The sequence below is a fragment of the Fundulus heteroclitus genome, chromosome 5, assembly GCF_011125445.2.
Source record: "Fundulus heteroclitus isolate FHET01 chromosome 5, MU-UCD_Fhet_4.1, whole genome shotgun sequence".
NCBI lineage: Eukaryota > Metazoa > Chordata > Actinopteri > Cyprinodontiformes > Fundulidae > Fundulus > Fundulus heteroclitus.
This window is the reverse complement of record NC_046365.1, coordinates 16,442,307-16,467,020: the sequence shown is the minus strand read 5'-3', so window position 1 is coordinate 16,467,020 and position 24,714 is coordinate 16,442,307. Positions and strand designations below refer to the sequence as shown.

Below are 24,714 nucleotides of genomic sequence, written 5' to 3'. Positions count from 1 at the left end.
CTTTTTGTTGTTGTTTGAATGAATTATCACGTTGTAAGTTGCATAACCAGGAGCAACATATTTTTTTATTTTGTTTTTATTTTAAAGAATAATTCGTTTTATTTTAAAGAATAATTAGATTAGATGTTGCAGTGCAACACATAACCATAAATTCAAATTAAAGTGATTTTCAAAGGTTTTAAAGGAGTGAAGATCTCAAAACTGTGTCATGCATCTGTATCAGCCCCTCCTAAGTGAATACTTTGCAGAACCACCTATCGCTGCAATTACAGCTGCTGATTTTTTTTGTGGCAGATCCTCTACAGCTTTGCACATTAAGACACTGAAACTGTCATTTTTGCCTGGTGTTCTCTGCAACAACCTTAAGCTCAGTTGGATAGGGTTGGATTTAGTTTAGTCTGGACCGGTTTAATTTTTTTTTTTTTTTTATCTAAACCACTCCACTACAGCTTTGGCTGTATGCTAATAGTTGTTGTCCTGTTGGAAGGTGAACTTCAACCCTAATCTAAAGTCTTTCATCCAAAATGGCCTGATGTTTAGATCCATCTTTAATTCAATCAACTTCCCTTTACCCCCTAGAGAAAAGCATAGGAAATGTGTGTTCGGGGTGATATGTAGTGTTAGTTTTCCATACATATAACTGTCAACCAAAAAAAAAAAAAGGAAATAAATAAATAAATCATTCCAAATTTTAATATTTAAAGACCACATTTGCGCAATACATAATCCAGTCAGTACATATTGCCACCTGAGCTGTGGATCTTTGCAGCTCCTCCAGATTTATCATGGTTATCTTGGCCATTTATTCCTCTCCTTGCCTGGCCAGTGGGTTAAGGAGGATGGCCATGTCTTGGTAGGTTGACAGTTGTGCCGCAATCCTTCCATTTTCAGACGGAGTACTCTGTAAACTATTCAAAAGTTGGATTTTATAACCTAACCCTTTATTTAAACTTTATTCCTTACCTGTCCTACTGTGTTCCTTGGTCTTTATTATGGTGTTGTTTATTAACAACTAAGGTGATTTATCAGGACAGTAGACAGTCGGTTGTGCTGGACTTTATATAGGGGCATCCGACTATTATGGGTAAAGCTGAATACAGATGCAAGCCGCACTTTTAAAATTTGGTGAAAAATAATTAAGACTTAGCAAGAAATGGATGCTTTTGAAGAACAAAGGACAAGGACATATTTGTGGGATAATTCAAAAAGATTTCAGTCGCCCTTTAAATTATCTAGTAAAACATTGTTCTGTGATTAAAAAATGTTTTATATACACAATTGTGTTCATTTAAAAAAAACACATAAACTGAACACCACGGTGGGCCTGCCAATCCGCCATAAAACAACAACAGAAGAAGAAGAAGAAGAACACCACGGTCGATGACTTCGCGTGGGGCGTGAGAGCAGGGACCGAGCCAGCAGGCGGCGCTGTTCCAATCTGTAACACAAGAATGTGAGAAGACACAGCGCAGGAATCAGGAAGCTGCTAGTTGCAGTTTGCGCAGCACGGTTGGTGTTGGCGGTATAGATAAACTACGTTTTCTGAAACAATATGTCCAAAAGACACCGTCTGGATCTGGGCGATGATTACTCCACCAACAAGAAACGGTCTGACGGGTAGGTGAAGCCACACAGATTGTGTCCTCACTAGAGACCACGAAGCTACGAGCTAAACGTTAGCCGGTGCTATTATAGTTAGCTCACTGCCAGGCGAAAAAAGCCGAAACAAAATAACCTCTGATGTTGGCGATGCAGCTTTTAGCGAATAGGTTCCTCGTCTCGGCACGCGAACGGCCCTCTGATGCAGGGTTATAAATACTTATTACGGTTTTTGGGGGGCACGCGGGAGCATTCGCGAGGCTCATATTGGCTTTAAAAACGAATTATCAACGTTCTCTGCACGTGCGGGGCTAACGGTATTAGCCACATGCTAACAGCTCATTCAGGAGTCGGGACATCTTCAGAGTTGCGCCAGTGGGGATAGCATCAGCCTGCGGTTTCACAGACGGTGGGTCGGGGGCCACTACAATTGGGGAATACCGTCAAAGCGTCTGATATATTTAAATGTTTAAAACCCTCCCGTTAAAGGTGGCCATGTAGCTAACCGAGCCGCAGACAGCCGGTCGAGATGAGCACCGTGGATCAATGAGAATTTAATGCTACTTCGGTTTCACAAAAGCTTTGCTTCTACTTGTTATGGCGGCTCTGATTTTCCGTGTCGCGCCTGTTAGACGCGCTGCCGTGGCTGAAGTTAGCAGGCTGCGCTGCGCGGTGTTGCTTTGACGCGATGCGCGTCTTCCACGGTGCTCAGCGCCATCCATGTGTTTGTTGTGTGACGTCACTCTGTGCTATGACAGTGGCTCTTTTTTTTTTTTTTTTTTTTTACGACTACCACATCCCCGGGGACAAAGTTTTCTATACTTTTAATCCTTCTATAAACCGCCTTTTAGTTCTAGTTTACATCTTATAAGAATATTCTTTGTTGTCCTCATGTAGAAGCACATTTAGTTAGTTTGGGGCATCATAGCCTTTTAACATCACAAAGGGGTGGAAACAAGAACAATTTGTTTCCACAGGGTCGGAATTTAAGCAATAATGGCCAGTAAATACGGTAGGTTAGGGGTCTATATCTTATTGTGCAATTTTTAGGATTTATTAATTACACGACGGGGTTTTATTTGGTCTGGTTTCATTGTAGCTCGTGTTTTAATGACTAGATTGCTCTGTGTGGCACACAATTTATTTTGAACGTAGTAAATAAAAATACAATCACTTTATCGTCACATTTTAAAACAGTACTATAGTAGGATTCTTTTTCCAGCTCTTGGTTTGTCATGGAAACAAAAGTGATGAAATAAACTATTATCAAATCGAAGTGTTTGCTTTAAAAGAAAAAAAAAATCAAGTTTCAGGTTGTAGAAATAAGCCATAAAGCACATCTTGAATTAAAAAGTAAATGTATAAATGCATAATTAGCTTGCATTTGGTACACAAATGGGCCATTCCTACAGTTGTTGTTGTTGTTGTTGTTTTTGACCGCTAGCCACTGCAGCTTCACTGCCTTCCACTTCAGTTTCTTCTATGGGTTCCTGAAATATTCTCCAGTCTGCTCTTCCCTTTTAAGTCATAACTGTCTGAAACAAAGATTGTACTACAATTTTCCTTTTTCTTTATAGCCTTATTGCTTCTACGTTACAGCTAAATAACTTCATATTTACATCTGTTTATGCCACTAAAAGTAAGCAAGTCACCACTGTGGTTAAAAACTGAATAGCATTTTCTCGCTCGTGCTATTGCTTCAGTCTAGTAGGCGAGTTTCAGTATCTTGAAGCTGGATAACCTCTTGGCTGGATTTGTCGCTATTGTAACTTTATGCCGTCTTGTCTGGCAACCTTACCTTCTCTAAAGCCGATCAAATGTCCCTATGTGTGAAAGCGACCGGCCTCCCCCAAGCCTACTAGGCCGCTTCCGGCGAGAAATTTAAAACAAAACACACGAGAGCCTCGGCTCACTTTTCAATTATCAGTCAAACTTTATTTGCAAAGAACACTTTATGCAATGAAGTTTTAGTTTTTTCCCCCCATACAAGTGCAAAACAAACTAAATTTGTAAAATTTCTATATAACACAGGCTGTACGTTCCTGAGAATCTGGGTCTATACTGCGAACATTAGCAATGTGGTTTCATTAGTTTTCTAATGTAGTGGTGTATTACGGTTTAGTAAACGAGTCTCCTACGGTCATATTATTGTGTTGTAACGCTCTTTTGGTTGACACGCTTATCAAAGTCTCCAGAACCAGACTCTGCTGCAGGGGAAGAACTGATTAATTTACCACAACCCCAAACTCCTCTTGTAATGTGTTGCACATTAAAAAACTCTTATGAGAGTACACTTGAAGGCACAGCTGACCGTATTACTTCAATACTAAAGTGGCAAATAATTGTGCGTGGACCCACATTAGGTTTGTAAAACGACAAATGTTTTCTACGCCCTCTGGAGTAACAGCAGTTACTCCAGAGGGCTTCATCTAACGATGTTTTTATTTATTTATTTTTTTGTGTGAGATTCTTAGTGTTTTCACAGAAAGAAACTCATAATGTGTAATTTCATACTTTGTTTTTCCTCGCAGCATTTTTAGGCATATTTGTGATGATATTTTTTTTTTTTACCCGCAGCAGAGACCGGGACCGCGACAGAGACCGGGAGGACCGCTCCAGGGACCGGGACAGAGACAGAGACCGGGACAGGGACCGAGACCGGGAGAGGGACTCGAAGCTGCCGGCGGCTCCCTCTAACAGCATGCCGTCGGTGTCGACCTTGCCTGCTATCAAGCAGATGACCATGCACCAGCAGATGAACCCGTTCACCAATCTGCCCCACACGCCGCGCTACTACGAGATCCTGAAGAAAAGGTTACAGCTTCCTGTGTGGGAGTACAAAGAAAGCTTCAGCGACATCATTACGCGCCATCAGAGCTTTGTGCTTGTCGGCGAGACGGGCTCCGGAAAAACAACACAGGTACGCTATTCGTGGGCTTCAGCCGTGATCCAGAAAAGTGGGAATTTCATTTAAGCATTTTCCAAGTCTGGACAGGCACGAATAAAGGAAACTTTCCATAATTAAAAGGGCTTTTTGCATTGTTTATATTTAGCTGATGATAAATTAGTCATTATTAACTATATAAGCCTTTATAGTCAAGTAGTACACATGGGGCTACTCCATCTGATAAAATAAACCAGGTTTTCTAAGTCTGGTCCTAAGTTGTTGCTTTTATCTCCCTCTTCAGATTCCACAGTGGTGTGTGGACATGGTGAGGGCCTTGCCTGGTCCTAAGCGAGCCGTGGCTTGTACTCAGCCAAGGAGAGTGGCCGCGATGAGCGTGGCTCAGAGGGTTGCGGATGAAATGGACGTCATGCTTGGACAGGAAGTCGGCTACTCCATCAGATTCGAGGACTGCAGTTCTGCCAAGACTATTTTAAAGTAAGGGAAGCTTTTACCGAAGCAGGTTTTTGTTGCTGTAGGCATGATGTCACGCAGCCATTAAAATGGATTTTGAGCCAGGGTGTTGCAATTAATTAAAATGTTATTTCCACAGGTACATGACAGACGGTATGCTACTGAGGGAGGCTATGAACGATCCTCTGTTGGAGCGATATGGCGTGATCATCCTTGACGAGGCCCACGAGCGAACTCTTGCCACAGACATCCTGATGGGCGTGTTAAAGGAAGTGGTCCGCCAAAGGCAGGACCTGAAGGTGGGTTTTTTACATATTTATTTAGCAATTTATTACCTTTGCAGTAGTATAACACCATGATTTCAGACATGTGGGATTTGTGATGGAGCTCTGAATTATGGTGTTGGTAAAGTTTTGACCTACCGCTAAGATTTTAGTTCATTCTTATTTTTTCTTTTAGAACGTACAGCATCCAGAACATGTTTTTAGTGTTTGTGCCATGAGCAAAAATCAACTATTTATATTGGGAGAAGAGGTGATGTCACACTGGGTGTTTAGAGAGTCATTGCCTTGCGGTGAGGGCAGCGAGCTTGCGCTCTCAGAAGGTTATAAGTACCCGGTCCGATCCCCACTAGGGCTAAAAGATTTTGGAAAATAATCTAATTGCGATTTTTTTTTTTTCTTCTTAATATTGCGATTGAATGCAATTTTTTTCCCAGTTTAATTTATCATGTCTTTTTAAACATATACAAACAACAAATCAATTTGTTTCCTCGCCGTGTGGATTAAGTGCTAAAAGACCCACAGCATTTAAACTCAGAGCAGTAATGCGTTCTGCCTACAATATATTTCAACCAAAATTGCAATTTTGACTTTTCTCTGCATTAACCACAAGCAACAAAAATGGCCTCTAAATAAAGATGTTTGTAAACAAGGACTATTTAAAACAAGAACTTTTAATGTTTCTAATAATCAGAATATTATTCAAGAGAACAGCTTTTAATTGATTTGGACATTGATCCTTGTTGAACATAAAGTGCAACCAACAAACAAGTCTATGTATTAAACTTATTGACCTGTACTTAATGCTATGTATGATTATACAAACTCTAAAACAAGTAATTAAATTAGAATATCTCACTGCTGAAACTGTCTTCCCTTCCATGTTGAGGCAAACCCACTTTAAACATTTTACCGACACCTAAAGGACGTGTCTAGTTCCCTAATTGTTACATAGCCAAAAATTGCTGACCTCTGCGATTTGGAAATTGCATTTTTTTAAGTTGCGATTATATTGAAAAGGCGATTAATTGTTCAGCCCTAATCCCCCACACACTGCCACTAGTACCTGAGCAAGACCTTTAGCTCCAAACTTCTCCACGGGCGATACAGGGCTTCTTTTCTTTATTAAGGGGGAGAGAGGGCGACTGATTTGGTACTTTTAGTTGCACCCGCTGTAGAGTATGCCTGGGGTGTCCTGTAGACATTGAAGGCTGAGTAGGAGTCCAGTAATTGTTAACTGCGTTTTTAATTCTTATTTCTTTTTTCTCCACAGGTAATTGTGATGAGCGCCACCCTGGACGCAGGGAAGTTTCAGGTGTACTTTGACAACTGCCCTCTGCTGACCATTCCCGGGCGCACACATCCTGTCGAGATCTTCTACACCCCAGAACCCGAGCGGGACTACCTGGAGGCAGCCATTCGGACCGTCATTCAGATTCACATGTGTGAGGAGGACGAAGGTGACGTCCTTCTGTTCCTCACAGGTCAAGAGGTAAAACTTAAAATCATTCTTAGTGCTTTATTGAACAGTGGGGTTAAGTAACCCTGACCCAAAGGTGGAAAAAGTCCAACCCGTTTTCTTTTTTTTTTTTCTCTCTCTCAGGAAATTGATGAAGCCTGCAAGAGAATCAAACGAGAAGTTGACGACCTTGGGCCCGAAGTCGGAGATATCAAAATCATTCCTCTGTATTCCACATTGCCCCCACAGCAGCAGCAAAGGATCTTTGAGCCACCTCCTCCAAGAAAGCCCAACGGAGCCATAGGGAGGAAGGTCTGCTGGCAGAAATGGATCCGGCTACATGGATTCCACTTTATAGATTCAGAACTTGGCTTTTAAGCTGATGCTTTCCCCCTCAGGTTGTGGTGTCGACAAATATAGCTGAGACCTCTCTAACCATTGATGGCGTTGTGTTTGTCATAGACCCCGGCTTCGCCAAACAGAAGGTGAGCTAAAGATAAACGGTTGTTTCGTTCTCTATACAGTGCTTTGCAAAAGTGGTCAGATGAGACCAAAACGGAACATGTTGACCAAAATGAACATTACGCAACAGTCTGGTTTTCTTCAGCATGGCACTGGAATTTATCTGTTATTTAGCTATATATTATTTCTGAAAGGAAAATGTAAAGTTGTCCTCTAGATTTACTAGCGTAGGTTCAGTTGTGTTTCTTTTTGATACACTGCACAGGCAGCATTTAGGTCCAGCACACGCGTGTTACCCTAAATGCTTTGCAATGTGTGTCCAGGTGTACAATCCCCGTATCAGAGTGGAGTCGCTGCTGGTCACAGCCATCAGTAAAGCTTCGGCGCAGCAGAGGGCCGGGAGAGCCGGCAGAACGCGTCCGGGGAAGTGTTTCCGCCTCTATACAGAGAAGGCCTACAAAACAGAGATGCAGGTGAGGAACTACAGAGCCGTTCTGTGTGTCTGGGCCTGATTCATGTGGAATGAGACTAGCATAGTAACATTTGAAATCTATGAAAATAAGCGTTAACAGGTAAAACAGTTTCGATTACTTTCTAATAGTCTCTTAGTTCTACATTTTCTGTGTAATTATTTCCTTGTCGCCATCTCTAATCCAAAGTGTTTTTAGATCGTATGCTGTGTTCTCCCTCCTCCTCCTCCTCCTCCTCCTCTCCGTTCGTCTCTTTTTGACGTCCTACAAAATGGATTTTGCGTTACATGTTTCCAGGATAACACCTACCCTGAGATTCTGCGGTCCAACTTGGGATCCGTCGTGCTGCAGTTGAAAAAGTTGGGCATTGATGACCTCGTCCACTTTGACTTCATGGACCCTCCCGGTGAGTGATGGTTCCCTTTGAAGCACTGTGCTGCCGAGCAGCTGCCGCGCCGGTCTTCATCACCGCTCCCTCCCTCCCTCCCTCCCCCGCCCGTGCAGCACCCGAAACGCTGATGAGGGCTCTCGAGCTGCTGAACTATCTGGCCGCTCTCAACGACGACGGCGACCTGACCGAGCTCGGCTCCATGATGGCAGAATTCCCACTAGACCCCCAGCTGGCCAAGATGGTGATAGCAAGCTGCGAGTTTAACTGCTCCAACGAGATCCTCTCCATCACTGCCATGCTGTCAGGTAATGCCCAGGACTGGGCGGACATCTTCTCGCCTTTTAAAAGGCCACGCAGCTTAAGGATAGCGCTCTTCAAATACTAATAATACCAAACAGGCATTTTTCCGTTTGAGGTGATTATGATTTTGCCAAGGGATGAGTCTGTCGCTACTTCAGGGTAAACCACGGTTACAAAAGGTTAGTTTCTAAAACATTTCTCCATCGACCACTCCTACGGTTTAAGTCCTTTTAACATGAAGCCAAAGAAAGTGGCGGAGCGTAGAGGAATTCAGCACTGCCAAAATATTTCTGGTAGTAAAACTCATTGGCTGCTGTGAAGCTAAAGGAGCGTTACCCATCACGCTGTTTCAACCCACAGCCGGCCTGTTAAAGGCAGCAGGCCATCCAAGGAAATAATCTGAGCCATTTACAAGCTAACGTTGGTGTGTAAAATTCCCAATTTTACAACCTTATTATAACGGCTAAGTTTAGCACATGGTATTATGTAAACGGCTTGTTTTTTATATTAAATCCAATTCCCGTGAAACCTCTGAATACTAATCTGTTTCGGCAGTTTGTACCCTAAAAACGTGTGTTTTGAAACATGTCTCCCAGTTGAAGATAAAGGAGATTAAGACGATTCATTCCAACTCCTCGCACAACCAAAACAGGCTCAGCACTCAAAATCATTTACAAAGTCACCTAATGGAGTGTTTGGGGAAATCACAATGAAGCGATAAATTACACATTGTCCTATCAGGCTGTGGGATATTACAAAATAATACAATGGTGGTATTTTTGGTATAAAAAAAACAAAAAAGATTTGCTGCAGTTATTAGTTCTAATAAATTGCCATTTTCTCCAATCTTCTCCTTTTTATCTGCGCTTTCAATAACCTGTGACGTCGGCGCTAGTCTGTCAGCCGTGTGCGTCGATGCAGTTAGGTTTCCTCCAGCAGGCTGAGCATCTGATTGGCTCTCCACGTGTGATCTGTTGACATCTGGAATATTCTAGCCTATTCTCTTCCCAGCTGTGCTTTGCTCTAAAGTCACTCACGCTGATTTTGCAGTGATGAAACGTTTCTGCTTCGTCTCGCTGCCTTGTTGTTCACCTTGTTTTTACGAAAGCATTAAATCCATGTTTAGAACGGTTGTTAAATCGTTAGACGGTAAAGGTCCTTTAAATAGTTATAAATGAGTTCTTGAAAAGAATATTGAACATTATACAGTTAATGTGGTATAAATACACTATCGCTGTTAAACGGTACTAAATTTGTACGCCTGAGTACCTCTACAACATTTTTCCTTTAAGTTGAAAGTGTTGGGTGTGAGAGATTAGGCTTTTGTTTACCGCCTGGGAGCATTGTGTAAACAAAGCCCGTGGATAGGGCAGGCACCACTTATTTCAGAACTTGTTTAATGCTTTTGTATAAGTCCAAACTGAATAATGATGATATGCGCTGTCGATATTATAACTTTTTGTAAATGTCATGTGTAGCTAGGGAGAAGAGCGTAAATGTTTAAAGTCAAGCCTATCAATCCTGCACAAATCAAACCTTGCTGACGTTTCTAACACTTGATAGTTGTGTGAAAACTCTTGTTTTACAGATGTGGTTAAATGACACCCCCCCAGCCCCCCCTCTACGAGCTTATAGCCATTACTGTTGGAAATGGCCATGAGAAAAGCCTGCACACCCCCCCTACCCCTACCCCCCTTTGATAAAGAGTGTGGTCCTGCCCTGTCCCAACGCAGTGTCAACTGCCCTAGCATCATAGGCTTTGCTCCATTTTTCTGTGAATGTTTGACTCATCCCTATGGGCGGCTTTGTTGGGGCCCATACCAACCTTGTTTAGTCCCACAGTGTTTTGTCCGTCCCACGGAGGCTAAGAAGGCAGCGGACGAGTCCAAGATGAGGTTTGCTCACATTGACGGAGACCACTTGACGCTGCTCAACGTCTACCACGCCTTCAAACAAAGTGAGTATCAGGGTTGATTTTTGATTTTTTTTTTTTGCTGTTTGAGACCTGGGCCTCGTTTCAGAAAGCTGGGTTAGTGGATGTTCAGAGTAATTTCTGGGGTAACTTCCTGCATACCCTGGCTTTTCCATCTCAGAAGCCGTTACCCCGAGTCAAATTATGACTCGCGAACTACTGCGCGAAATAGCCCTGCTACCGAGCAGGGTTGTTTGGGGTAACTCTGAGTTTTTCCTCCTTTTAGTTAAGATCTGTACAAGGGCGTGTCAGAAAAGGCGTGTCCTATTCAGGAGGAGCCTGCGTGCTGGAGAGCAAATACTCCAGCAGAGAGATCTCTGTCGGGAGAGGCTGATCAGACCACGATTAAATGTCTCAACATTACTGGATAACGCTTTTTGGTTTGTTTGTTTGTAACAATAGTTGACAAATTCCTGCATCAGCAATAGACAATCCCACATCTAAAGTTTCCAAGTGCTCAGTTAATCTCGACCAAATGTCATGTAAAACAGGAAGGAATGGAGCAGCGGGGCATCGGGTGGTGTGAAAAAATTGGGTTATAGCAACGCTCTTGCTGGCGCTATCAGTATTATCCATTTGTTTGTCTGCAGATGCATATAGGACCAACGTGTGTTGCACAGCACTGCCACACACTCAAGTCTTACCTGTTAATGTAGCAGTCAAATGGTTTTTTCCCCTAATGGGGTACCGCGCACGTGACGTCACCGTCTCAAGAGCAACGCCCCTTTTGCCGCTTAGGTAGGGCATACAGGAGAGAACGCACGGATAACCCAGCTATTACAAGCGCAACAGAAACAGCGATCTGACCGACTTTACAGCCGTTAAACTTTACCAAGACGATGTCCCAGGCACACGGTTTACTGGTCGCACTGTCGAAGAACACACCAACCTTCAGCTCAAACGATGGCTTGAGGTTCGAGGGCTTAAAAAGACCGGAAAACTGGCCGAGTTGATGAACGGTAAGCTTTGGGTTTTTTTTTCCTGCGCGGCAATCATGGCAGCGTCGGACGTTTTTTTTGTTGTTGTTTGCAATCACCGTCCAGGAATGGGTATATGTTTTAATGTTGGTCTCATTTGAAATGTTTTTGAGTAAGCTATCCTGGTAGCAGGCTATCAAGTTAGCGCCTGCTACCATGATAGCCTATATGCTGTCATGGTAGCAGGCGCTACTTTATTAACATATCGGCCACCAAAATACTCTTACCTTGACTTGATGTCGGTGGAATTGGGTCAGGATGTTCTTCGGGTGGGCCCTTTCCTCCGACAAAATGCTTGCTACATATGTACTTGAATTTGGTAACTTTTTCCGGGTTGAACTGTTGTGTAGGCTGACCGCACCGGTCCCAGCGCACACATTTCTCCTTGGCAGTCTTGAAGAAAACATCCTTCATATGCGGCTGATCAGCGTACCTCGAGTCGCTGTTGCACGTTCCATAGCAACAATGTTTAAAAACCATGGTCTTAGATTTGGAAAAAGCAGTCGTTTACCGAGTAAAACCTAGGCTAACGCACGTCTCTTTTACAGCGACACAGCGGCGGGTTTCCGGAGTTTGCCCCACTGCGTACCACGTGATGTGACGTCATCGTGACGTTGTGTTTCTAAAAATAGCTCGCGCGCGGTACCCCATTAGCTCCAACCAGTTAATCCTGTAATCATTTTTTTTAAAGCCTTTCATTCTCTGTCGTACTGAAAACAATTTCCTCTGAGTTCCATTTAGGTAAATCTTATTGTCTGAAAGTTTAGTCTTCCCACGTATCACCTCGACGTTAATCCTTCTGTTCTTTTGTTTCCAGACCATGAATCTAACCAGTGGTGTTATGACAACTTTGTCAACTACCGCTCGCTGATGTCTGCTGACAATGTACGCCAGCAGCTGTCCCGGATCATGGACCGCTTCAGTCTGCCCCGGCGGAGCACAGAGTTCACCAGCAGAGATTACTACATCAACATCCGACGAGCGCTCTGCACCGGCTTCTTCATGCAGGTGAGCCGACGCTGCGGCGAAAAGGTTTATCCGAGACGGCCTTTTCCCTGTGGAGGTTTTAACAGTAACGCCTGCTGTCCTTCCTTCAGGTGGCTCATCTGGAGCGCACGGGCCATTACCTTACAGTGAAAGATAACCAGGTGGTGCAGCTGCACCCATCCACGGTCCTGGACCACAAGCCTGAATGGGTGCTCTACAATGAGTTTGTCCTCACCACCAAGAACTACATCCGAACTTGCACAGATATCAAACCAGAGTGGTATGTGCACTGATGTTTTGAATTAGTCCGGAAAAGCCTTCCGCCTAATTGCACTGAATGAGTTTAAATGGTGCCGTTCGTACTGGCGTTAATGTTCATTTCTTCTTCTTTGTTGCAGGTTGGTGAAGATTGCACCCCAGTACTATGACATGAGTAACTTTCCACAATGTGAAGCTAAAAGACAGCTGGAGCGAATTGTTGCCAAACTCGAGAGCAAAGAGTACTCTCAGTACTGAACTATAGTCGAGAAGTGTCCTGGAAAACCACCTGCATACTGTAGTTTTAGATCTTTCTGTAACATTGTACCTTAATGTTCAAACGTTGGCTTTATGATTTATAGTATTTGTTTGCTTATTTTTGTTATTTTTTTTCCCCCCATCAATGTCAGTTCTATAAGTAGGTGTAATTGAATATCAGCAGCAATTGTTAGATCCAGCTATTATGATTTTCAAAAGAAGTAATATGGAGCAGGTCTTGTTGATGTGGTTGAACTTACTTCAGGAGAAATTGGAGCCATAACAAAGATCTGTGCTTGCTTTGTTTCTTTAATAAATAAGCTTTGACTTTTATTGTCTATAACATTTTTTGGTTGCTGACAATAAAAATGGTTTGATGGGGGATTTATTTGCTTAAAGATTTATATAGATCTTGGATTTGTTACATTAAAAGTCCGTCCGTCCGTCCGTCTTCTTCCACTTATCCGGGGTCGGGTCGCGGGGGTAGCAGCTTCAGTAGGGAGGCCCAGACGTCCCTCTCCCCAGCCACTTGGGCCAGCTCCTCAGGAGGAATCCCAAGGCATAGTCCCTCCAGCGTGTCCTGGGTCTTCCCCTGGGCCTCCTCCCGGTGGGACGTGCCCGGAACACCTCACCAGGGAGGCATCCAGGAGGCATCCTGACCAGATGCCCGAGCCACCTCAACTGGCTCCTCTCGACGTGGAGGAGCAGAGCTCTACTCTGAGTCCTCCCCGGATGACTGAGCTCCTCACCCTATCTCTAAGGGAGAGCCCAGACACACTACAGAGAAAACTCATTTCAGCCGCTTGTATTCGGGATCTCGTTCTTTCGGTCACGACCCAAATCTCATGACCATAGATGAGGGTAGGAACGTAGATCGACCGGTAAATCGAGAGCTTCACCTTTTGGCTCAGCTCTCTCTTCACCACAACGGATCGGTACAGCGCCCGCTTCACAGCAGACGCAGCACCAATCCGCCTGTCGATCTCCCGCTCCATCTTCCCCTCATTCGTGAACAAGACCCCAAGATACTTGAACTCCTCCACTAGGGGCAGGACATCCTCCCCAACCCGGAGAAGGCACTCTACCCTTTTCCGTTTCAAGACCATTGTCTCGGATTTGGAGGCACTGATTTTCATCCCGGCCGCTTTGCACTCGGCTGCGAACCGCTCCAGTGAGAGCTGTAGATCACGCCCTGATGAAGCCAATAGGTTCACGTCATCCGCGAATAGCAGAGACACAATCCTAAGGCCACCAAAACGGATCCACTCAACACCTTGGCTGCGCCTAGAAATTCTGTCCATAAAAGTTATGAACAGAATCGGTGACAAAGGGCAGCCTTGGCGGAGTCCAACTCTCACCGGAAACGAGTCCGACTTACTGCCGGCAATGCGGACCAGACTCTGACACCGGTCGTACAGAGACCTGACAGCCCTTATTAAAGGGCCCGGTACTCCATACTCCCGGAGTACCCCCCACAGGATCCCTCGGGGGACACGATCGAATGCCTTCTCCATGTAGACTGGTTGGGCAAACTCCCATGCCCCCTCCAGAATCCTGCTGAGGGTATAGAGCTGGTCCAGTGTTCCACGGCCAGGACGAAAACCACACTGCTCTTCCTGAATCCGAGACTCGACTATCTGACGGACCCTCCTTTCCAGAACCCCTGAATAGACCTTACCAGGGAGGCTTAAGAGTGTGATTCCCCTGTAGTTGGAACACACTCTCCGGTCCCCCTTTTTAAATAGGGGGACCACCACCCCAGTCTGCCAAAAAGTTAACATCTAAATTATTTTTTTGTTTTTATCTTAATGTCCTTAGTTTGTCATAACACGTTATAACCTCAGTTAGCACTGGCCCCAACACTGTGATGAACATCTTTTACTCTGACAGTATTTTTGGTTTATTTATTGAATTTTTTCAAACCTTTTTATCACAAATATATAATGCATTCTTACAAAAAAAGGATGGTAGCCCCCAATATGTAATAATTAAACTGATTTGCATTTGTAAAATAGATCCTGCCAGGATAAGACAAATATAAGCAACTGGTAAAGTTGGTATTGTCTCCTTTATACCAAGTAAAACCTACTTCAAAATTTCCAATCACGTTCACTTCTCTAAATAAACCATATCACTAAGTTAACACAAATCTGGCTGTCAAAACTGGCAATTTGTATTTTCCATTGACCAAAAAAAAAAAAAACACTCATTCTGATGACTTTTTGTTGTTGCTACACTGGTTGGGCTCTCCTTCAATATCTTCGATGGTCTCATGCAGACATCTGTTGCGTGTCTCTGCCAACGTCCTCGCCACCAGCGCTCCCAGTACAGCTGTTGAGCACAAGACCACCTGGGGCAGGTCCTTCCAGACCTCGTCCAGTAACAGGATCAAAGGAGACGCAGCAACACCAAACCGAGCCATGAAGGAGTTGTAGCCCATTCCATTCTGCCTGTAAATTGGAAAAGTACAGCTCTTACAGGAGAGACTAAGTTTGAGGGTTTGCTTACGCACTATTTATTCATTAACATTTGGCAGGAAAAATGGTTTACATGTCCTTTTGTGCTGATTGAAATGTAAAAAAAGTCCACAAGTTGTAGTCATGCATTTCCTATATTGACACCTAAACACACTTGATTTAAATCCAAACATAAAGAAATTATGTCCCCGTGTTTATTGGGATAAAGATAGCACTTATGTTGTGCTATCTAGACTGTAAATTCAGTGCTCTTTGCAAAGTTTAGAGTGCCTGCAAGCTAATATTTGCTCAAATAACCAGATATACTGCAACCCCCTCTGCCATATCAAACAAGGTAAGTGAATCTTCATTAGTACAGACTGAGCATCTGCATAGTTTACCATGAACTTACCTCGTCATCACAGCACATTGGGTGCATAGCAAGGCAAAGGTAGCACAATTTGTTTAAACCATGTTTGCACATGCCACAGAAACTCAAGGCAGCTTCACAAATGTGTGATGCGCTTGTACGTAAAGGTTAGAGGTTGTCGCTTCCTTACCTAACTACAGTTGGAAACAGCTCAGAGCTGTACAGGACAACCGTTCCAAAGGAGGCAGCAGAAAACCCCTTCCCAAAAACAGCAACAACTGTTCGAGCCACAGGTATACCTGCAAAAAAGGGGTTTAAGTTTTTTTATAGTAAATATTGTAGAAATTGATCATAAAATATGCAGAATTTAGCTGGGTTCCTACTTTTTGGTATCACAATGTTGATTCCAAGACAGAGACCAACTAACAACAGAGCTCCCACCTCAGTGTTGCGTCTGCCTATTTTATCTAGGAGATAATAAACCGAAAGCTTGGCTGGCACCTCTATTAAAGCATAGGTAAACTGAGTAAGGTAGATGTTCAAGCCAAAGCCAGTGATGTTGAAGCTGATGCCGTAAAATGTTGTTGCCACAAAAAACCTGTGGGCATGGAAAAATTCAGAAACTGGTATTACTTTAAAGTTAACATTTTGGAGTTTTAATATAAATGACAATTTTAATAATTGAAGGCAATATTAAAGATTGCACAAACCATAATAAACCAGTTCGCAGGGCTAGTTTCCTCATCTTAGGTGTTCGAATCAAGTCAAGGTAGGTATAAGTTCGGCCTTTCGTCTCCCTCACTACAATGGTGGATAATGTCTGAAAAAAAAAAGCTAGGGGCAGTCATATTTAAAACCAGGTAATTTAAAATACAAATGGTGTAAAACACCTAATTTAAGGTCTACCAATTGAGTATATAACCTCTGCTTGAAGTGTGTGAATGAAATCTTCTCTTTGATTCATCTTTGCACATTTCTTCAGGTACATCTGAGCCTTCTCCAATTTTCCATTGGCAATGAGCCACCTTGCGGAGTCTGGCAACCACCTGATGTTAACAACAGAGATGGTTTTTAACCCATATGTACTTTAAGGAAATGAAACTTAAAATACCCTCAATATGTTTGTTGTGTTAAGCATTTTATTACTTCACATTTTCTGTTAACGTTTCTACTTTGTAACCTTACATCAGTGAGTACTACGTTTAATATGCGAAAACTAATTATGTGGTTACAGGTTATCTAAATGGTAAGATGAACAGTTTCTGTAAGCTAGATTTTTTAAGGCTTCCGCAGCTAAATTTCTAAGAAGTTATCAAATATTTTTGGCTTCATGATTTTTATTTTTTACATCTTAAATAAGCATTCATATTTTTTTTAAGTGTTGCCACTTGCAGACTTATTTTCACTAAAGTACAGAGAAAGATCCATTACGTTTTAGAATGGTACATCTTTTATGTAAAATATACAACTATTTGATTTTAAAGCTGACAATTGTAATGTCACCTTTAAAATCGATGAAATCAGAACAACGTAATTGTTTCTGTTTAATTACATATAGTGGGTAAAGGTGCCCGGTTCTTGGTCCAGCTAAATAAAATTCATTTAGAGCCACAAATGTTACACAACTCTGTGGATTATTTTAAGAAGCAGTTACAATTTTTCTTTTTTAAACAGACCTTTTGTTGAATGTTTTTATTGTGATTTTATCTTGTTTTTATTGTTTTGTCGGTTTTCTATACAGCACTTTGTGGTTGCTTTGCCTGTGAAAGGCGCTTAATAGATACACTTTACTTACTATGACTTTATGAAAAATAAAGACAACTAAGCATTTTTAACAGAAATAAAATCTTTTGCAAAAATATGGATGGGCATTTTATTCTACGGGATAATTATATCTGGATCTGGATGATGCAACAAAAAGCATGTGATTTCCAACCTTTTAGTGTCATTCTTTTGTGAAAATTCAGTTCAATTATGTCATGGGAAAAAAACCTGCTACAGTCCTCTTTTGTTATAAATACTGTATATTTAAAAACACTAGTAGGTTCTCCCTAATTTCCGCCAAAGTTCTTCAGAAATCCAAAGAGCCACTTACAGCTCCTGAGGCACAGGGAGCAGACCCTAGGTTTAGTAGTATATAAACTAAAGGCTGTTACAATGATGTAATCATTATACAATTGAAGCTAATGGTTTCCAGGTCTTTGGATGAGGAACTCAGTGGGTTGGGACACGTTTACACAAATGTTAGATTATCCCCAGCATTTCTAAACTGATATTGGCCTTTTTCTTATTTTGTATTCATTTTGTTACCAAAAAACGTGGTTATTAATGAATCAAAGTAGTTTCATGGATGTTCAGACTGGTCATCCTGCCAGTTTGCTGTTGTTTACTTTTGAGACAGATCTACTAAAACCAAAATCGTCATGGGGAGAAGGCCCACATGCCAAGTCTCGACAGGTGTCAAACAGTTAAACTGATAATGTCGTGTGATACATGCGGATTGTTGCTTTTTGTGAAAAAGATCACAAAATAAAAATAAAAGCACACTATGGATTAGATAGAAAAATATACATACTGCCTTTGTTTTACATGGATAATTAAATATAACCATTATTGGCCAGGCTTAGTCTTTGACATAAGAGAGGCCAGGAATCCCCGGGGCCCCAAATCAAGGCCCCAGCAATGCTTCTTTCTTAAGCGTTCATAAGGTTTCAGCTTGGGTGTCACTCAAAAAAAAACTTGGTTTAGTTTTGGTAAATAAAAGCCACCATGCCAAAGTTGTGTTTAAAGAGAAAACCACCGAGTCATACCTCCAAGTGATGATGGCCAAGATTAAAGGTGAGGTCACGCTGACAACCAGCCAACGCCAGTCAGTCACCAAGTAGGCGATGCCTGAAAATATTACTTGGCCAAAACTCCAGGATAAACTATCGATGACTCCCACCAGTTTCCTGTGCTCAATATCCACCCACTCCACACCTGCAAAGACACAGTTCATCAAAAGGGTAAACTAAACGTTCCTCACAAGGCTGTCCTGCCCTATGGTAACCATAATTACGGATGGGTTTATGGCATATCTTGAGAAAGAAATCAGCAATGAATTACTGAGCGCGGATGAGACGATGACAATGCCAGTGATGCAGAAGCCAGTGAAGAACCTCAACACTGCAAACATTACGTAGGTTGTGGAGAAAGCGCTTGCCACAGCAAACAGCATGCCGGACACATACGACACCAGGAGCATGATCCTGCGGCCAAACCTGTGGAGAGTCAACCGCATGAAGCTGAGAATAAAACAAAAAACACAACCTTTAGTTTAAATGCTGCATTACAAAGCTATAATACCTGTCACTCAGACTTCCAAAGGTTATGGCTCCAAACATTACTCCAACAAAGAAGATTGTGGCTGTTGCTTTATTTTTCCCTCTTCTGTCGCACACAAGGTCCCACTTTGTGGAGCAAGAGTGGAAAGACAAAGGATCAGTCTATCAAAGATACTCACAACAATAACAAAGTTTATTTAGAGAAAGAGAGAAAAAGCAGTCAGTGGGATTACCTCCGAGGTTATAGTTGATTTGAAGGTGGTGTTGTCGTACACCCATCCATTCTGGCATGGCACGGCGGCGGCATCAGAAACGTCAGAGGAGTTAAGCAACAGGTGATACTGAGGCTTCGCAAACATCCGACAGGAGCTCACACTCCCATCCCTCTCGACTGGGACGGTCACGGCGATCCTCTCTGCCTGAGACAGATTCAGGAAATCTCCCAAAGAGCTGGTGTCACAGTGGTGAGCCGGAGTTGCTGCGATGAAATTATTCAGCATGAAGTGGCAGGGAAGCGTGAAGCGTCCGAGGAAGTTGATCGCGACGATCATTATCTGGAATTTGCCAAATCCGCCAATATCGGCGAGAACGTTCTCAAACGTCATTGTTGCTTTCTTCTGCAGTGTGACAATGTGCCCTGCAAGCTCAACGGGGGAAAGTATGCTAAAGTGGCTCCCATGCCTGTGCACTGCGAAGTCCACCGCTGTCTTGGGTGTTTGCCAAGACAGGACAACCTTTGGCATTTGACCACACCACTGGCTGCGAGATTACAGGTGAAGTGAGTGAATATTTGACTTAACAAACTTCTAAGTAAGAGGAGCGGGCAGTGGTGTTAAGAATGCTCTCATTTAAAGAGAACAATAGGATCACCCTCTTTTTCTGTAGGGTTAGACTGTTGGGTAGACTGTGGTCCTGAAGGGATGGACGTTGGTCACCAACATCACTCAAGTATGCTGCGCTATTAAAGTGAGGAAATGTTTGATAAGCAAACTTTGAAAATACACTTCTTACACGGACGTTCTGTTGATTTGCTATTTACAGCTCAATGTCGTCAACAGCGGCTTGTAGTCTGCAAAAAAGGGAGCTTGTGGCGCCGCAATTATTAGTTGCATTTAATAAACTAATAATTGCCGCATCACATTGTTGTGTAATAGTCAGTGGCGGCTGGCCAGTAGGGGTGTTCGGGCGCCGCCCCCTTTAAATCGTTTAGATAATAAATGATTTCTGAACTGCAAAGTGCTTAGAAATGTATTTATTCATACTGTGTGTCCAATAGACATGTTAGAATTTATTAAAATAGTGAATACATAATTCTATTTAATTGGTCACATTGTGCACACTTCCTTTCCTATGTGCAGGGCGCCGGTCTAATGAGAATGAATGTAGGCGCATCAACTTGGGAAAGCACGTGATCTGAGGCTGACTTTTAATTGGTTATCTAGGGTTTTTGCACAGGGCGCACCGCTCTGCGTCCCGGACACACCCATTCTGTTGTGTTATTACTGGTAGAGTGTCAGTACTGGCTAATTTTTTTAAAAACATTGTGTGATTGGACAATCCCCGATTCGACTCATTAGCGCAGCTGCAGTTCGTTAGGTCGATTCACGTTTACGTTTGCAAAGTGGAGTAGTTTCAAAATGAGAAAAAAATTCTGTTTTGTCTTTACAAAAAAAATGCTTTTACAAAGCGTTCACTCGAAGAAAAAAACAGGATAAAGGAGCTTGGACCGGATCGTCTTAATTTACAAATTCAGCAGCAGGCAAGTGATCTCTCCAACTCCATGGTTGGACAAAGCAGTGTAGGTAGTAATCAGCCAGTGAAGAAGCGTTGGATACTCAGTGTAGAAGACCATGAAAGGATTGCTGCAGAGGTGAGTTGTGTAAAATCACTGTTACACTGGTTTATAGTAATGTTATTTAATATATTAGGAAGATGTGCGTTGTAGTTAGAAATACTTTTAGTTGTGTCTATGCTGTGTAGGTATGTTGATATAATGTTTGTCAGCAAGATATTTTATTATTTAAGTTGTACTGAGGTTTATGGGTAATGGGGAATAAAACATTTGGTTACTGAATTTTGTATAATCTTGTCCCACAAAAATGCTGTAACACATTTCATAACACAGCCTTAAAAAATGGCAGCAAATGTTATTAAAATCAGGAAAACAATCTAGAAGAAGTCTTTTCAGAAACTGTCACGCTCTTGAAGATCCTCATCACCACACCCATGACCACAGCAGAAGCTGAAAGGTGCTTTTCAACTCTGAAAAGAATCAAGACTTTTCTGAGAAACTCAATGACTCAGAACAGGCTAAATGTATTGGCCATGTTGTCAATGGAGAAAAGACTAGTCACAGAGATGACTGACTATAACAAGAATATAATTGAGAAATTTGCTGGGCAGAAGGAAAGGAGGGCAAAATTCATGTTCAAATGGTGCTATTTTTTAAGATTTGTTTTGTTTGTTTTTCATTTGTTTGTTTGTGTGCGCCCCCCTCAGTTTTTTTAGCACCAGCCGCCACTGGTAATAATGTTATACAGTTACAAATCTGTGTTCAGCTTGGTGCTTTAGTCTTAAATTGTGGTGTTTAAGGTTTAGATCAGGTCGTTATCGAATTACAGATGAGTGGTAAAAGTAAAAATGTGTAATGTTTTATAAATGTGTAATGTTTGAAAAGCGAAAAGCTTTGAGTTTTTAAGTATATACATCCGTGGGATGTTTTAAACAGTTGGCTGGCAAACATTTCCGTACTTATTTAACTTGATTTAATTCAAAGACTCTTTATTGTCACCGCGTGGTACCGAGGTGAAATTTCCTTTTGGCCACTCCGGTTCAGAGTACACATAATGAAGGCAAATAGACAAACAAACAGGCAATGAACCAGGGTTACAGTGTTTTTTTTTTGTAGAGTTCAGGAGAGTCACAGATAAAGATGTAATCCTGATGTTTAAATGTTTTTTTTTACAGTTTTTATTCCACATTTCATTCATATTTTCTTTTATTAAATTTAGGTTTAACCCCTCAAATAGCAATCTATTTAAAAGCATTGTTGACTGTCAGTTTCAGGCCATTGGTGGCGTTTCTAACACTTGATAGTTGTGTGAAAGCTTATAGCCATTACTGTTGGAAATGGCCATGAGAAAAGCCTGCAGACCCCCACTACCCCCCTTTGATAAAGAGTGTGGTCCTGCCCTGTCCCAACGCAGTGTCAACTGCCCTAGCATCATAGGCTTTGCTCCATTTTTCTGTGAATGTTTGACTCATCCCTATGGGCGGCTTTGTTGGGGCCCATACCAACCTTGTTTAGTCCCACAGTGTTTTGTCCGTCCCACGGAGGCTAAGAAGGCAGCGGACGAGTCCAAGATGAGGTTTGCTCACATTGACGGAGACCACTTGACGCTGCTCAACGTCTACCACGCCTTCAAACAAAGTGAGTATCAGGGTTGATTATTTTCAGAAAGCTGGGTTAGTGGATGTTCAAAGTGATTTCTGGGGTAACTTCCTGCATACCCTGGCTTTTCCATCTCAGAAAGCTCAGAAGCCGTTACCCCGAGTCAAATTATGACAACAAACTATTGCGCGAAATAGCCCTGCTACCGAGCAGGGTCGTTTGGGGTAACTCTGAGTTTTTCCTCCGTTTATTTGAGATCTGTACAAGGGTGTGTCAGAAAAGGCGTGTCCTGTTCTGGAGAAGCCTGCGTGCTGGAGAGCAAATACTCCAGCAGAGAGATCTCTGTCGGGAGAGGCTGATCAGACCACGATTAAATGCCTCGACATTTCTGGATCAATATATTTTCAGGCGTTACAGTTTTCCATCGCTGTCAGTGATTTATCTCAATATTCTCAGCCCGCACATTGCTTTTCTAACACAACGTGGGCACTCTCAGTTCAGAGCAAGTTCTTTGTGCTGCTCTTCGTTTTTATGCCAACGGCAGATTAACCTGACAGACCAGGTTGGATCAAAATAAATACTGTTCCCACTGTGACAATTCAGCCTGCAGGCTTCTGTCTCCTCATCTTTGGAGGTCACTTTATACAAGTTCTTGAAAATATTAGTTTTGAATTGGCTTTTCTGTCTGTTAGTAGGTAATGTTAGTCTAGCAAGGGCTTGTATTACATATTTTTTTGAACTGCAAGTGAATGGCTTACACGGTCTAATTTGGCTTGGTTTTCAGTTTTGTGATAACGCTTTTTGGTTTGTTTGTTTGTTATCACAATACTTGACAAATTTCTGCATCAGCAATAGACAATCCCACATCTAAAGTTTCCAAGTGCTCAGTTAATCTCGACCAAATGTCATGTAAAACAGGAAGGAATGAAGCAGCAGGGCATCGGGTGGTGTGAAAAAATTGGGTTATAGCAACGCTCTTGCTGGCACTATCAGTATTATCCATTTGTTTGTCTGCAGATGCATATAGGACCAACGTGTGTTGCACAGCACTGCCACACACTCAAGTCTTACCTGTTAATGTAGCAGTCAAATGATTTGTGACGAAATTTGTCCGTTTTTTCCCCTAATTAGCTCCAACCAGTTAATCCTGTAATCATTTTTTTAAAGCCTTTCATTCTCTGTCGTACTGAAAACAATTTCCTCTGAGTTCCATTTAGGTCAATCTTATTGTCTGAAAGTTTAGTCTTCCCATGTATCACCTCGACGTTAATCCTTCTGTTCTTTTGTTTCCAGACCATGAATCTAACCAGTGGTGTTATGACAACTTTGTCAACTACCGCTCGCTGATGTCTGCTGACAATGTACGCCAGCAGCTGTCCCGGATCATGGACCGCTTCAGTCTGCCCCGGCGGAGCACAGAGTTCACCAGCAGAGATTACTACATCAACATCCGACGAGCGCTCTGCACCGGCTTCTTCATGCAGGTGAGGCGACGCTGCGGCGAAAAGGTTTATCCGAGACGGCCTTTGTCCTGTGGAGGTTTTAACAGTAACGCCTGCTGTCCTTCCTTCAGGTGGCTCATCTGGAGCGCACGGGCCATTACCTTACAGTGAAAGATAACCAGATGGTGCAGCTGCACCCATCCACGGTCCTGGACCACAAGCCTGAATGGGTGCTCTACAATGAGTTTGTCCTCACCACCAAGAACTACATCCGAACTTGCACAGATATCAAACCAGAGTAGTATGTGCACTGATGTTTTGAATTAGTCCGGAAAAGCCTTCCGCCTAATTGCACTGAATGAGTTTAAATGGTGCCGTTCGTACTGGCGTTAATGTTCATTTCTTCTTCTTTGTTGCAGGTTGGTGAAGATTGCACCCCAGTACTATGACATGAGTAACTTTCCACAATGTGAAGCTAAAAGACAGCTGGAGCGAATTGTTGCCAAACTAGAGAGCAAAGAGTACTCTCAGTACTGAACTATAGTCGAGAAGTGTCCTGGAAAACCACCTGCATACTGTAGTTTTAGATCTTTCTGTAACATTGTACCTTAATGTTCAAACGTTGGCTTTATGATTTATAGTATTTGTTTGCTTATTTTTGTTATTTTTTCCCCCCCATCAATGTCAGTTCTATAAGTAGGTGTAATTGAATATCAGCAGCAATTGTTAGATCCAGCTATTATGATTTTCAAAAGAAGTAATATGGAGCAGGTCTTGTTGATGTGGTTGAACTTACTTCAGGAGAAATTGGAGCCATAACAAAGATCTGTGCATGCTTTGTTTCTTTAACAAATAAGCTTTGACTTTTATTGTCTGTAACATTTTTTGGTTGCTGACAATAAAAATGGTTTGATGGGGGATTTATTTGCTTAAAGGTTTATATAGATCTTGGATTTGTTA

General features: G+C 42.4%; 3 protein-coding genes across 3 annotated transcripts; 2 read left to right on the top strand and 1 right to left on the bottom strand.

Moving 5' to 3' along the window:
- The first annotated feature begins 1,447 nt into the window (after nt 1-1,447).
- On the top strand, nt 1,448-13,105 carry LOC105915648 (pre-mRNA-splicing factor ATP-dependent RNA helicase DHX15). Its single transcript, XM_012849827.3, has 14 exons — nt 1,448-1,617; nt 4,177-4,519; nt 4,788-4,981; nt 5,097-5,256; nt 6,512-6,730; nt 6,842-7,009; nt 7,096-7,182; nt 7,483-7,632; nt 7,927-8,035; nt 8,134-8,325; nt 10,155-10,277; nt 12,087-12,277; nt 12,367-12,536; nt 12,655-13,105. The coding sequence occupies exons 1-14, from the start codon at nt 1,553-1,555 to the stop codon at nt 12,770-12,772; spliced, it is 2,289 nt and encodes a 762-aa protein (XP_012705281.1). The 5' UTR covers nt 1,448-1,552; the 3' UTR covers nt 12,773-13,105.
- Nucleotides 13,106-14,523: 1,418 nt separating this feature from the next.
- LOC118563132 (solute carrier family 22 member 7-like) lies at nt 14,524-20,093 on the bottom strand. The gene is made up of 9 exons (XM_036136998.1): nt 19,155-20,093; nt 18,944-19,047; nt 18,704-18,858; nt 18,409-18,577; nt 16,521-16,644; nt 16,309-16,418; nt 15,982-16,196; nt 15,789-15,897; nt 14,524-15,222 (listed from the first exon to the last, which is right to left on the bottom strand). Exons 1-9 carry the CDS (start codon nt 19,662-19,664, stop codon nt 14,979-14,981), a joined length of 1,740 nt encoding a protein of 579 aa, XP_035992891.1. The 5' UTR covers nt 19,665-20,093; the 3' UTR covers nt 14,524-14,978.
- A 1,957-nt stretch (nt 20,094-22,050) lies between these two features.
- LOC118563043 (pre-mRNA-splicing factor ATP-dependent RNA helicase DHX15-like) lies at nt 22,051-24,291 on the top strand. The gene is made up of 4 exons (XM_036136630.1): nt 22,051-22,351; nt 23,606-23,796; nt 23,886-24,052; nt 24,174-24,291. Exons 1-4 carry the CDS (start codon nt 22,051-22,053, stop codon nt 24,289-24,291), a joined length of 777 nt encoding a protein of 258 aa, XP_035992523.1.
- The last annotated feature ends 423 nt before the right edge of the window (nt 24,292-24,714 follow it).

Coding starts and splice junctions, on each gene's coding strand:
- LOC118563132 (XM_036136998.1), bottom strand. CDS start 19,664: ATGCCAAAGGTTGTCCTGTCTTGGCAAACACCCAAGACAGCGGTGGAC. Junction 18,859..18,943: donor TTTGGAAGTCTGAGTGACAG/GTATTATAGCTT, acceptor GACTCTCCACAG/GTTTGGCCGCAGGATCATGC. Junction 15,223..15,788: donor CTGTTTCCAACTGTAGTTAG/GTAAGGAAGCGA, acceptor TCCAATTTACAG/GCAGAATGGAATGGGCTACA.
- LOC105915648 (XM_012849827.3), top strand. CDS start 1,553: ATGTCCAAAAGACACCGTCTGGATCTGGGCGATGATTACTCCACCAAC. Junction 7,010..7,095: donor ACGGAGCCATAGGGAGGAAG/GTCTGCTGGCAG, acceptor TTTCCCCCTCAG/GTTGTGGTGTCGACAAATAT. Junction 12,537..12,654: donor ACAGATATCAAACCAGAGTG/GTATGTGCACTG, acceptor TCTTTGTTGCAG/GTTGGTGAAGATTGCACCCC.
- LOC118563043 (XM_036136630.1), top strand. CDS start 22,051: ATGGCCATGAGAAAAGCCTGCAGACCCCCACTACCCCCCTTTGATAAA. Junction 22,352..23,605: donor CTACCACGCCTTCAAACAAA/GTGAGTATCAGG, acceptor TTTTGTTTCCAG/ACCATGAATCTAACCAGTGG. Junction 24,053..24,173: donor TGCACAGATATCAAACCAGA/GTAGTATGTGCA, acceptor TCTTTGTTGCAG/GTTGGTGAAGATTGCACCCC.